The 12887-nt window shown below is 43.3% G+C and overlaps 1 protein-coding gene across 10 annotated transcripts in view; it reads left to right on the top strand.

The window, feature by feature from the left end:
- LOC131680344 (tropomodulin) overlaps positions 1–11933 on the top strand; it is a 215522-nt gene extending 203589 nt beyond the window's left edge. For all 10 annotated transcript variants that reach the window (XM_058961076.1, XM_058961070.1, XM_058961065.1 and 7 more), the window contains one exon: positions 11064–11933. Coding sequence is in view for 1 of the 10 variants with exons in the window: in XM_058961097.1 (XP_058817080.1) it covers positions 11064–11128 (65 nt within the window). In the remaining 9 variants the exon portion in view is untranslated. The remainder of the gene's footprint in view (positions 1–11063) is intronic.
- Positions 11934–12887: the final 954 nt, after the last annotated feature.

Genomic DNA, 12887 nt, shown 5'->3' with positions numbered 1-12887 from the left:
AAAAGCAACTAAATAACTTGAGTCAATCCCAAGATATAATGATTTGAAGCAAAACATTCACAATTTCTAATCACTTTTCTCGCTATATTTCAGTAAACAAGCAAAATTTCAAAATTCTGGAAACGCTATCTTGAAGAGATTCGTTAGACGAGTAATATGGCATATCTAACTCTGTTTACCCAAAATGGCGTTTGTCATAAGATAGCACAACAGCGACGAAATGGTGATTGGTTGTTAACGTGGAAATGGCTAAATTTACGTTAATAGCGTTTTCGGACTACTCATAAAAAATAGCAAGGTTTGTCATTTTCTGCTATGATTTCCGTGATTAATCCTCCTATAAGTGAGATTTTTCAATTATTTTTTTCTGCTGAAAGAAATGATCTAACGTCTTTGGAAAAGTTGTGGAGATTGCTTTCACGAATGTCTTTGTTGAATACATGAAGTCTATTCTTAAAATGCTTAAGAAGTTATAGCTCGTTATATTTGGATGGCCCACAGAAACGTTTTTTAAAATATCTTTTCAATTATCATTCCTACCGATTTCATATATTTTACAAAGTTATTTAAGGAGTTATGTCAAAAAAGGTCAATATCTTCGAATGTACTATAAATAGAGGTTTTTGGTCTGCAGTAAAGATGTTCGCAAAAGCAAGTTCATTTACATTTCCGAAGACTGGATCTTGTTGTTCCTACTTTGAAGTTAATTTTAGCAAATATCTCACTTTAAGGGAGATTAATCACTATAACAACATCAGCAAAATAAAACATCCTAGACGACATAATTGCTGTACGATTTACCGTTTTCGGGTGAATAATTTTTTGCGCAATTTTGGCGAAAAAAACCACTGTGAAGTGTCTTATATAAAGCTCACCGATGTTTCTCTCGATAAACCATTGACAAACCGGTGCCAATAATCGTATTTTTCGCGCTAAGAAAGCTTTTGAATTTGTTGTTCAAACCCGTATAGTAAGGGATTGTCGTACAGGTTGGGACGCTGTATAGGTTGGGACAGCTCGATATTTTCGTTCCTATGCAGTGTTGCCATCTGTTAATTTTAGCACATACTAGACCGGATCGTAGCTCACTTTTTATACCAAGTTGAAGTTATAGTTCATTATTGTCACAGCTTCGCTAAGTAGTGTCAAAAAACGAGCGAAATTTTTTTTGTTGTGCTGATTTTTGCGCCATCTTAAATTGAATCTTTTTCATTGAAATTTCAACATAAATAATTTTAATGTGTTAAGAAGTAACTAAAAGGCTATTACCGATCAGGGTTTTGCGTTTGCTTCATTGGATTTTTTTTCTTCGAAAAATTGGTTGGGACAAGCGTGTCGTATAAGTTAGGACACCATATAATTACGCATGCGTACAAGTTTTACGTGTAAAAACTATGAGTCAGATTAACTTTGTCAAATGGAAGTAAATAAGTCTTTCAGTTACTTATTCTTATTCTAAAATACCAATTAACAAATAAATATTAACCATAAAATAAATATAATGCATTAAAGTTTAAATTGCCTTTAATTATTTAAATTGTTTAAAGTGTCACAACCTATACGACACTTTTTTTTGGTCATTTTGCCGTCATGTAGAAAATTGATCCTGATTCTTATTTAAAATTGCAAGTAAACATCTTCCATTCGCAGACATTAAGCCACATAATATATCTACAAAATAGTGTACCACAAGCTAAAAAATATTGTCATGGAAACAAGATATCAGCCGCTAAACAAACCCGTCCCAACCTAGACTACATCCCTTACTATAAGTTTTTCGGTGTTCTACCACCACGCTTTCGAAATACCTACTACAGGTTGGAGGATCGTCTGCTTACCGTCGCGCCAGCCATGCGTTTTGTTTAGGCTTGAACCACGGCATCGATGATCAAGCCAGTGAAGAAGTAGTATTCTTCGTTTGGAGGAAGCACGCGTTGTTGGTTACGGAATCTATGTCATAGCAAAGATTATTTATTTATCATTGAAAAGGGACCCTAATGCAGCTCCATGGGAGTTGAAACCCACTAAAACCGAACACGGAGCAGGTAGGTGGTCCAAAATATCGCAGTGCTGCGATGACCACCATGTTTCACAAAGAGCAAATTCAACGCATTTTTGGCGATGTATCCAACATTTAGAAAATCCAAGTTTAGGAATCGAAGGATACGATCGCTACAAGGAGGAGCAGTTAACTGCTTCGAAAATGCTCCTACTGTTGGAAGAATTACTGTTAGAAGTGGTCTAATAGGATCAATAATATCGACGGCTTAGAAAATCCAGTCCACAATGTCAGAAAACTTCTGCAGTCCACCTTCTCGTCGAGTGTCTGATTGTAAATTGAGGCTCGTTGGTGCATTCACGTCATTCGGTAGTGCTGGGAGATCATGTATTGATTTCAAATTTTCAAATCCAGGAGGACTTGCTTCGATATCGTACCAGCACTATTAGTTAGCTTATCGTCACTACTGGGCTATCTTAGACCCTTTACTAGGAAGTTTAGGAGAAGAAAGGTTCTTTTCCTAGAACCACCAAGTTCGGCAAAGGAGAAGGTCCATTATAAGGGTCTTCACCCTGCATCACTAGAAGACATAGATCAAAAGGATTTACGTAAGGGCGTCTTGAGCGTTCTTTTAAAGATCGCTTGATTTCATCTCCGCGCAATTTGGACGCATGTCATGTCGATAGATCATGTAGTCTGGCCACAATAAAGTTCAGCATCTCTCGTGCAACCAGTTTCCTCGTTCTACTATCCACATTTAACGCACAGCGTCTGGTAGGTTGCCGTATAATCGAACTTTTTACATTTAAGGCAGTTCATGATCCGTGGTACAAAATGGCAAACCGGTAGACGAACGTTGTGAACATAGACGTACCTAGGCAGAGCAGACCCGACCAAAGTAATTCGAAAAGAGTCTGAAGGCCAGTTTTCATCCCATCTACGAACGGTACCGAACACAATTGCTCGCATTCAATTATCTTAACTGACTGGAATGTGGGGTCCTTGAAACGGCCAACTTCGTGCTACAGCAAGTCTTCGACGATCAGGTTCGACTCGGTGACCGCACCGTCAATCTCCATGTACCGCGAAGGTACATATATGCGGTACTCTAACGTGAAGGGCGAATCGCAAGCTATCGCATTTACTTGCTTCAGGTCAGACAAAGCAATGTGAATCATGTTTGGTTTAACTTTTGAACAAATATGGGAGCCTACTTCAGATGAGTGCGGAAGCCAACTTAAACAAAGGAGCAATACGAGAACTGGACGTAGTTCCATAGAATCCTTCGAGAAATCCAGCAATACCGAAATAAAGACGGTGCAATCAGACAATAACAAACAAAAAAGTTCACCGTCGTCGAATTGAGTTAATCCTAGATCAAGGAGAAAAGAATAAATCAAATATCAAACGAAATAACAACGAAGCATACACCTGCGCTGACCCCTACCGGGAACGTTCCGGTTCACCGCTCTATACCCCTGTCGGAGTAGGACCACAGGGAAATCTCCAGGCAAGTACAAATAAAACCATCCTAATGAAAATCAGTACCTCGCTTCAAACCTTCTTAGCAGATACCCCATGGATTGGTGATACTTTCGGCATTTAACCCTTCAATGCGCTGCCGCAACGGCCGTCGAAACATTGAGCAGGAAAGAGAAAGTTACAACCACAATATCATGGTCGGTAAACCTATCAACATACAAATTCACCGACGGGTCGAACCCTCCCAGTAACCCTACAGTGATAGTGCCAGGCGGTGTACAAGGAGTGTGAAGAACGAACCGAAAACGTCAAAGAACGCCAACGGTCTAAGAACAAACCTTGGAGAACTGCAGCAAATGGTCGCACGGACGGAACCAATTTGTCTGGCTCTACAAGAAATTCACATACGAAACGACATGGACCCGGCACCGTGTGGTTCGAAAACCGATATAGTTGGGATAGTGGTTTCAATTTGGGTATATAATATCTACCTCAGATGGTAGGCATCGGGATCAGAGTAGACTTGCAAGTCGAACCGATTTCACTCGACACAGATTGTGGTAGCCAAATGGATCGCACACCGTGGGCAATGTACGATAGCATCAATTCTTCAAAGTGTACGAGACGTCAAAATCAAACTACTGAAACTGTTCGGCCACCATTTGTCACAATGGGTCATTTCAACGCCCATCACACGCCGTGGGGGTCATCCCGCTCCTGCCATCGTGGTACTGCAATCATGGAAGCGACAGAGGAGGTGAATGCTTTGAATTTCCAATGACGGAAGCTCAACAGCAGTACTAAATCCGCAATCGATCTCACGATATGCTCTAGGTCAATGGTGTTTTCTTCCGATGGTTGGTTCATAAGAACACGAGAGGTAGCGACTACCCCATTGAGGTGCAGTACAACCGGACACCACCGACAACCACTAGATGAGGACCTACGAAGCAACTGTGGACGATTGCCTCGATAGAGGCCGACAATACTCACCAATGGAAATTGTTGCATCCTAAGCAGCACAAACATGCATTCAACGAACCGACGGATTCCCTTCATCTTCAGCTGTTCATAAGTGGAATAACGAGGTGGCAGCGGTTTTGAGAGTAGGCAGGGCTACTACATACTAGAACGGCACCCGATTACTTGAAATTGGATGGGAGGTCGACAGATTTTCGAAGAAAAAGTAATGCAGGAAGGCCAGCTGTCAAGCAGTTAGTTTCAATTCTTTGACGGCATAGCTGTAGAGTCTTCGACGGCCGAATTATGGAAAACATCATCAGTGGCAAATGCCGACAGAACGGATTGTCCCTCGAAATAACGACTGTGGAGAAATTGTCGACATTTGCATCTCATGTCATCACATGAACCTCTTCCGTCTAATTTTGCAAACCACAAGACCACCCATGAGGCGACAACCACAGTGTTCACACCGACCTTGAGTTAACGTTACAACAAGCCGTCCTCTGGACTGAAGTTAGCACCAGCACACAGTGCATCCAGTGGGAATTCCGCGGGTCTCGACGATGTGTGAGGGGATCTCCTTCAACACCTTCTGCCAACTGGGAAAAGAGCGCTTCTAGATAGTTTCGATAGACAGCCCAGATGACTGACGGACGGTTCTTGTCGTGCCTATATCCTAAAAATGTCAGATTAAGAGACCGATAAACCAGTTATTATGTACTCGAAAACTCGAAAGAATGGTTAACCGGAGATTGTCAACTTTTGTGGAAGACAATGAACTGTTAGACAACCGACAATTCGCCTTCCGGTCCGATGCTATTGGCTCACCAGTCACCACACAGCCACCGACAGACCGAGTTTATAACGTAATTCCGTTCCGTGGGTCTTATTTTCGACAAACCAAAACTGTTAGTAAATTTGACTGTAGTCTATTACGGCCCCATTAAAATGGTATCAAATTTGCTACTATGCACCACAGTCGAAGCTACCTGGATAGAGGCTGTTATTGTTCCCTTTCGTTGGCTAGCAACTGCGACGGCGCTCAGAAGAGCTCTTGGATTCAGAGCCGCGTTTCTGCGACATCTGATTCCTTAACTATGTCCAAATTTCTACAGGCGAATTGCTATCCGATAAGTAGATAGGAGTGGGTGTGAGTGGCAGTGGAACTGGCCTCGCTGTCCACTACAATCCACCTCTTCTTCTCAGCCAAAGCCAAGCCAAAGCGGCGACTATAGCAAGGGTAATCGCAAATGGTGAGTTGACGACAAAAAGGAGCGTCCAATATAACTTTGGGCCTTACAAGTTCTTACCTCACGCTTCCACGGGTCAAAAGATGACAAAAGACCGCCAGTTGAGAGTTGCGTGCGTAGCTGGTAGCGCAGCCTGGGCACTGTTGTCCTTCGGACATCAGCGAAGTGAGAAGGTGCGTACCCGAGCGTCTGTTCACTAGGAGGTTTGGCCCAAACAACGTCTGACTAGCATCCAGCGGCTGAATAAGAAACGCTGCATTGCGCCAGCTACACCTAAGGTGGCAGCACCACCAGCGCGATGTAGGTAGCGCGACCCCGGTAAGGTAGTCTACCGAATTACCCAAAACACCACGAAAGGCAAGAGTAGAGCAAAAAACGAACTGGATTTACAGCAAACTACCGGGCAACGAATAAAGGATACACGGATCTTGGAACGTAAGAACTTTGAATGAACCCGCACGCGCAGGGCTCCTGGTTCGCGAACTGCGTAATGTTGGCGTGCACGTGGCAACAATACAGGAAGTAGGATGGCCGAAAACCGGAGAACGCGAATTCAGAGCAGTGAACCCACCCCCACTTCATTCAGGTCTCACATCTACTACAGAGGTGGTGAAAGAGCAGAACATGGTGTTGGTTTCATAGTGATCGGGAAGCAGATGAAACGAGTTATTCGGTGGAAGCCGATAAACGACCGACTCTGTGTGTTAAGAATTAAGGGTAAGTTCTTCACCTCCAGCCTGATCAGTATTTGTGTGCCAACTGACGAAAAACCCGATGATATGAAGGACGCGTTTTATGAGAGCTTAGATAAAACCTACGGAGATTGCCCAAAACAAGATGTTAAAGTAGTCATTGGAGATGCTAACGCCCAGGTTGGGATGGAGCAGTTCTTTCATCCAATTATTGGTAAGCAAAGCCTTCATTCTGCTACCAATGATAATAGGCTGCGGTTTCTAACTTTTGCTGCTGCTAGGGGGATGGAAATCAGGAGTACCTATTTTGCACGTAAGGATTTCCGAAAGCACACCTGGAGACACCCAAGTGGCAGTACTTTTTCACAAATAGACCACGTACTGGAAGATGGACGGCATTTTTCCGACGTCATTGATGTGAGCTTTTGCAGAGGTCCAAACATCGATTTGGATCATTATCTCATAATAGCAAAGATTCGTGCACGATTATCCAGCGTCACGAGTCCAAGAAACAACAGAACGATGTGATTCAATATCCAACGCCGTCCGGCTGAAGGTGTTGCAATTGAGTATCGCCAGAAGCTGGATGAGCGGATGGATGAGACCAACGTAACTGGCAATGTCAACAGCATGTGGGAGGCTGTCCGCGAAGCTGTGACTATAACGGCGCGAGAGGCCATAGGTACAGATCAGCGACACCAACGAAGCGGTTGGTTCGATGAAGAGTGCCAGAGAGTGACGAATGAGAAGAATGCGGTCAGAAACCGGATGCTAGTGGCTGGTACACGCCCCAACAGAGAGCGGTACGGTGAAGAGAGAAGTGCCAAGAAACGTATCCTCCGCGAAAAGAAAAGGCAGCACGAAGAAAGTGTGATTGCTGAAACGCAAGAAAGCATTGGTCGGAATGATATACGGAGATTTTATGCTACTGGCAACGGTGCGCGGCATAAATCTGCGCAGGTGCCCGTTATGTACAATGACCTAGGGGGAAATTTGCTGACAAACAAAACAATGGTGGTTGCCAGTTGGAAGGAGCATTTCGAGGTTTTGTTGATTGGCTGAAGTGAAAGTGTATCTAGAAAAAGGATAAGCATTGAAAATAGCGGACAAGCTGTGGATCCACCAACACTAGAAGAGGTTAAGAACGCTATAGTTGAAAATCGGTAAAGCTGCTGAGAACGACGAGATCCCGGTTGAACTTCTCAAACAAGGTAGTGAGCAGCTGCCCCAAATAATGCACCGCATTATTTTAAGAATATGGGCGGACGGAGAATTGCCTGTTGGTTAGCTGGATGGACTCATTTGCCTCATCCACAAGAAAGGGCACAGACTGGAAAGCGCTAATTACAGGGGAAAATCTCTCCTGCACTTAGCGTGCAAAATACTGTCGCGTATCCTGTTTAGCAGACTGAGTCCGCTTGAGGAGTCCTTCGTCGTTAAACACCAGGCCGGTTTTCGTGAGAACCGATCAACGACGGATCAGATATTCAGCCTGCGGATGATCTTAGACAAATTCCGGAAAAACAACTTGCAGACCTTGACAACTTGATTTTAAGGCGGCGTACGACTTAGTGAAAAAAATGAGTTGTGGCAGATTATGTCAGAACACAGTGAAGAAAGCTATGCAGCGGTGCGTTTTTTTGGTGTTTATTTTGTGGAGTGCGGAAAGGGGCCATCGTGAAACCAGTTATAAACAGACGCCCGTATCCCCTTTTCGGGACAGTTTTCCGCTACTATTGCAACGAGAAGTGAAGTGAGCGCGTGCGACGGTCAGTAAAATCCGCCAGAGTGCCGGCCCGTGGTTCGGGCACACGTCAAAGTGGTGTCGATTCGCCATTAAGTGGTAAACTAAACGAAAAGGAGTGTTTTCGCTACCACGGCTAAACGCTAAGGAATCGAATCACCGACCGTTCCCGCTGTAGAGGATAAGTAAAACGAGCCAAGCTCTCTTCAGCTAATCGTCAAGAAGAACGAAGCAGGGCGGACTAAGCTTCCCCCTGGGAAGTGCACTGCCGTGACTTCAGGGATCGTTTACGGCGAGTAGACGATCCGGCGATTCATCACCAACGTCGCTAGGGAGGTTCCAACAAAGGAGCCAAGCTCACATCCCTAGCTAAACGCCAAGGGCCGCTACCGGAGCAGCCAACGACATTCCGGGAGAACTCGGCCGTTGCAATCCCGGCCGATCAGAAGAGACAACACGCCTATCTGCCCACAAACGTAACCGCAGCCGCAGCGTGAGGATAAAAGTCGGTAAATTTACTAATTTATTTTGTTTATTTACCTTTTTTTTTTGTTTATGTACGAAAATCCGAAATTCCGTTAGAAGCACCTAGGCCGCCCTGATAGAAAGGGTCCGCTGGGCAAACAGAACCTGAGTGGCCAAACCTCCACTTACAGGCGATGCACGTTCAAATTTGCTGCTCAACATTGCTCTTGAAGGAGCTATCAGGAGAGCTAGCGTGCAAAAGAACGGAACTATCATCACCAGGTCGCTCCTTCGTTTTGTACACGATATTGATATAAATGGAATCGATCGTAGAGCAGTGGAAGAGGCTTTCGTGCTTTTTAAGAGGGAGACAGCGAGGATAGGCCTAGTCATCAACTCAGCCAAGACAAAGTACATGGCCGCAGGTAAAGGGAGAGGCAGGTCTAGTGGTGTTGGTTCCGAGGTAGTGCTTGATGGTGACGCGTTTGAAGTGGTCGAAGAATTCGTTATCTTGGTACACCTGTGACCTGATACAACGATGTTTTCCGTGAGCTAAAAAGGCGTATTGCAGCTGCCGTAAAAGAGGTCTACCTTAGGTCCCGCATGTAACCACCTTAGGTCCCGCAACCCTGCAAACGTCAACAAAATTCGCCCTATACAAGACGCTAATCGTCCCTGTCGCTCTTTATGGCAACGAAGCGTGGGGATTGAGGAACGCGCATAGGAGAGCTTTCGGAGTCTTCGAGCGTAAAGGGTTGCGGACAATACTTGACGGGATATGCGAAAATGGAGCGTGGCGCAGACGCATGAATCATGAGTTGTACTAAGTATACAAAACAGCGGATATTGTTAAACAGATAAAATATGGCAAACTTGTCATGTGGTATGAATGCCGGAAGAAAGAATTGCAAAAACAATATTCAGCAGGGAGCCAAAAAGAAAGACGCCGACTTCGTGGGAGGCCACGAACACGTTGGCTATACGCTATGTAAGGGGACCTGAGAGCTCTGAATGTGCGGGGAACTGGAAGAAAGCCACACAAGATCGGCAAAGCTGGAACTCTAAGATACGCCCGGCATTGGCGAGATGACGCTGTAGCCAACAAGGTATCAAGGTAAGGCAGGTAATCGCAAATAAAACGGAAAAAATGCCCACCGTTCCGGCAATCGAATCTGGACAATCGAAACACCCCTACATACAGACGAACGAGACTTCCTATGATATACTTACCACACTGCTGAATACCCGTACACGGCGGCTTTCGGGGAAATACGAACGCAGGCAGCATTGCAGTCAAATTCGCATAGCTACAACTACACTTACCTGGAGAGCATCTTACGGTTATCTACAAAAGATCAAGGGATCGTTGGAGACATGAGGGGACTGAAAGGACTGAAAATATTTTTTTAGTAGGTCACACAAAGACCAGTCACGCTCAAACTATATCTCGGGTTGATCCTTCTTCAAGCAAAACTTGGCATACTGTGGAGCACCTGCTTGTGAACTGCAAAGCGTTGGAAGAACTCCGCAAACAGTACGATATGTCGACGTCCATTCGGGATACTTTCTCAAAAATGCGAACTTGCTTAGCAATATATAAAATGGATTCCTCAACTGCGGGCCCTCCGCCAGGATTCCAAAACCTGTTTCAAAAGATCCAATTTGTATAAATTTGAACAAGATAGCTGCCGGTGCTTTGAGATTTGGCCCTCCACCACATCCCAAATTGAATGCTGGGGAAATCTCCCCTGGCTTACTGAATACCTATACTTCGACATAGTAAAAAAATCCGTTGAGCGGTATTTCCACCTGACTTAGAACGAGATGTGGTGAGACAGACTCCCCACACAGATTATTACAAAAATATGAACACACAAACTTTGCAACAGGTCCAAACCTACCCAATATTCCCAGAGACATAAAATTGAATCAGTTTTCTCTTTCATCAACTGCCGTGAACTGTATTCGGCCAATAACGGTTCGTCCGGAATTCCCCTTCAAAGAGAATTGTAACTGAGGATATTCATTTTGCTGCATCAAAAATTCGCACGAAGGTCTATCAACAGACGAAACGGGCAATAAAGAGCGATTACACAATACCCGTCAACGGAACAGAACGTGTCACTTTTTGGTCAGGATGAGTTGAATGCATTTCAAGTTCCATACGAGCTGCATGTAACTTATTTGGACATTCCGTTGACGCGCTGTCCCGGTGATGGAACACTGGCGGATCGTATAAATGGCACTTACTTGAAACATACAGGTTTTGATAAACGAGTAAAAGTTTATTACCATAGTTTTTTATACCAACACGCACAGAAACAAATCAATATTTACAAATCCAAGACAACACAACAATAAAGTTCAAATATTTTGATAAACTGTTTTGTTAATCCTCTATGGATCAGCATGCTATGTTATTCCTTACGATACTAACATTAAACTATCTTTTTTCGCACCACTCGCAGCAGGCCGTCAGCAGCGCATGGGTCATGGAAACAGAGCCAACACCGCCGGATTCATTCGAGGCTAATGACCACCTTCGTCATCGATAATAATGATTGTTCGTTCAAAGTAGACAGACATTGATCGTGTATTTTGTTCCGTTTATCAAACACGCAAAAAAAAAACAATAAGAACACAGCAAGCAAATTGTGGTCCCCAGTTTTGAACGGCTAATTTTAACTTTTTGACAAATTCCGAACAGGTGTAAGACATTAAACAAACATAAGTAATGTACGGGAGGGGGCCCAAACAAAACATCAGCCGACCGATAAGATGTGCAGCAAGCGACAACCCGTTCGACGCAATGCCCGCTGATTCAAAACAACGATTTGTACGAATTGTGAAACCCTTATAGTTACACATTTAAATACGTTTTATAGACCCTATTAGAATTAGAACAAGTTTACATTTATAGTAATTACCATTTAGGAGAGCCACACAGCCGGAGCATATTGGCGTATATTTTCATCCTTATCGTGTAGAGATTAGAAACGATGATTACCTAAACTCTTTTATTTATACGAATATTCTAACTTTTAACGAATAAAAAAACACAACCAACTTTTACTTTATACTTTTAATTAGTTGATTAGTTTCATTGTAATTATGATAGAAACAACATGAAAATTGAAACAACCAATTTTTGAACAATCAATTTGAACCGAAAAGAAATACACTGCCTGGCATGCTTTAAAGAATAAATTAATAAAAATGTGATCGTCGCTTTAGCTAGAAATTAGCTGCTATTTCCCGGAATTCATGAAAAGCTTTTCCCATCGCTCATCACAAAAATGTTATTTAAAAAAGTGCAAATATATAAGGTGTAAAATTAATATTATCGATTTTTTTTTCCTCTTCGAAATTCCTTCATTTAATAAATTACTCTGATGAGATATGATTGTAATGAATGCACCGCCGGTACATCATTTGATTACAGTCCGAACCCTTCATCATTGGATTCCGAGTTTGATCACATGCCGCGAATAAGTCTCCTCATTTGGAAAACTCAATTAAGTGCGTGTGCTGGTCTCCTACTGTTGCCGGCTGCAGCATCATCACATGGCTATACCCAGAAGGCAAGCAAGGGCATGCAAATGATTGGGCTAACGCCCTTTGGCGTGAAAAATTTTCCAGCACCCGCCGCCGGTCAGTTTCCTTGCGCGCTTGGTGGTGGTACTGCTACTGCTGCTGCTGCTGCTACTACTACTGGTGATTAATTAGCGTTCTTATTGCCAAGGCTGGTTGAAAATTGAGTTGATGGTTCATTTCCGGTGTCCGGTTCGGATGGGACGATGCGATATCATTGCTGACACCACAATGGCTGCTGGAAAATTGATTTGCGTCTACAGCTGCAACAAGTGTAGGGCAATTTGGAGAGAACAATCCAATCTAATACCGTAAAGACTATGTTTGGTTATATACTTCCTCAACAGTGCAACTTAGTTCAGATTTGAATAGAAGGGTGTCCGGATCAGGAACACCAGCTAAACCAAAAATGTATTTGATTTTTAATTTATTTACTTGAGCTATTTTCTTGTCCCTTTTCAATATAATAAGCACTTCTGGACAGGTCCATAGTATAAGAAGATGTATTTCAAGGGAAAATTTATAAAAAAACAGTTTTTTGGTTTCGTCGCCATTGCTGACATTTACATACAAACATTTGAAATTGTGGTGGAGACCAGGCGGATCGAACAAAGAAACAAAGGCGAGCATTAAAGAAGCTTCAAATGCCTCAATAGTAACCTTGTAAAGACGAAATTATTTTACAATTTGATAACCGAAAA

The sequence above is a fragment of the Topomyia yanbarensis genome, chromosome 1 (genome assembly GCF_030247195.1).
Source record: "Topomyia yanbarensis strain Yona2022 chromosome 1, ASM3024719v1, whole genome shotgun sequence".
NCBI lineage: Eukaryota > Metazoa > Arthropoda > Insecta > Diptera > Culicidae > Topomyia > Topomyia yanbarensis.
The sequence above is the reverse complement of the archived record's forward strand: the minus strand, read 5'-3'. Positions and strand labels throughout refer to the sequence as shown.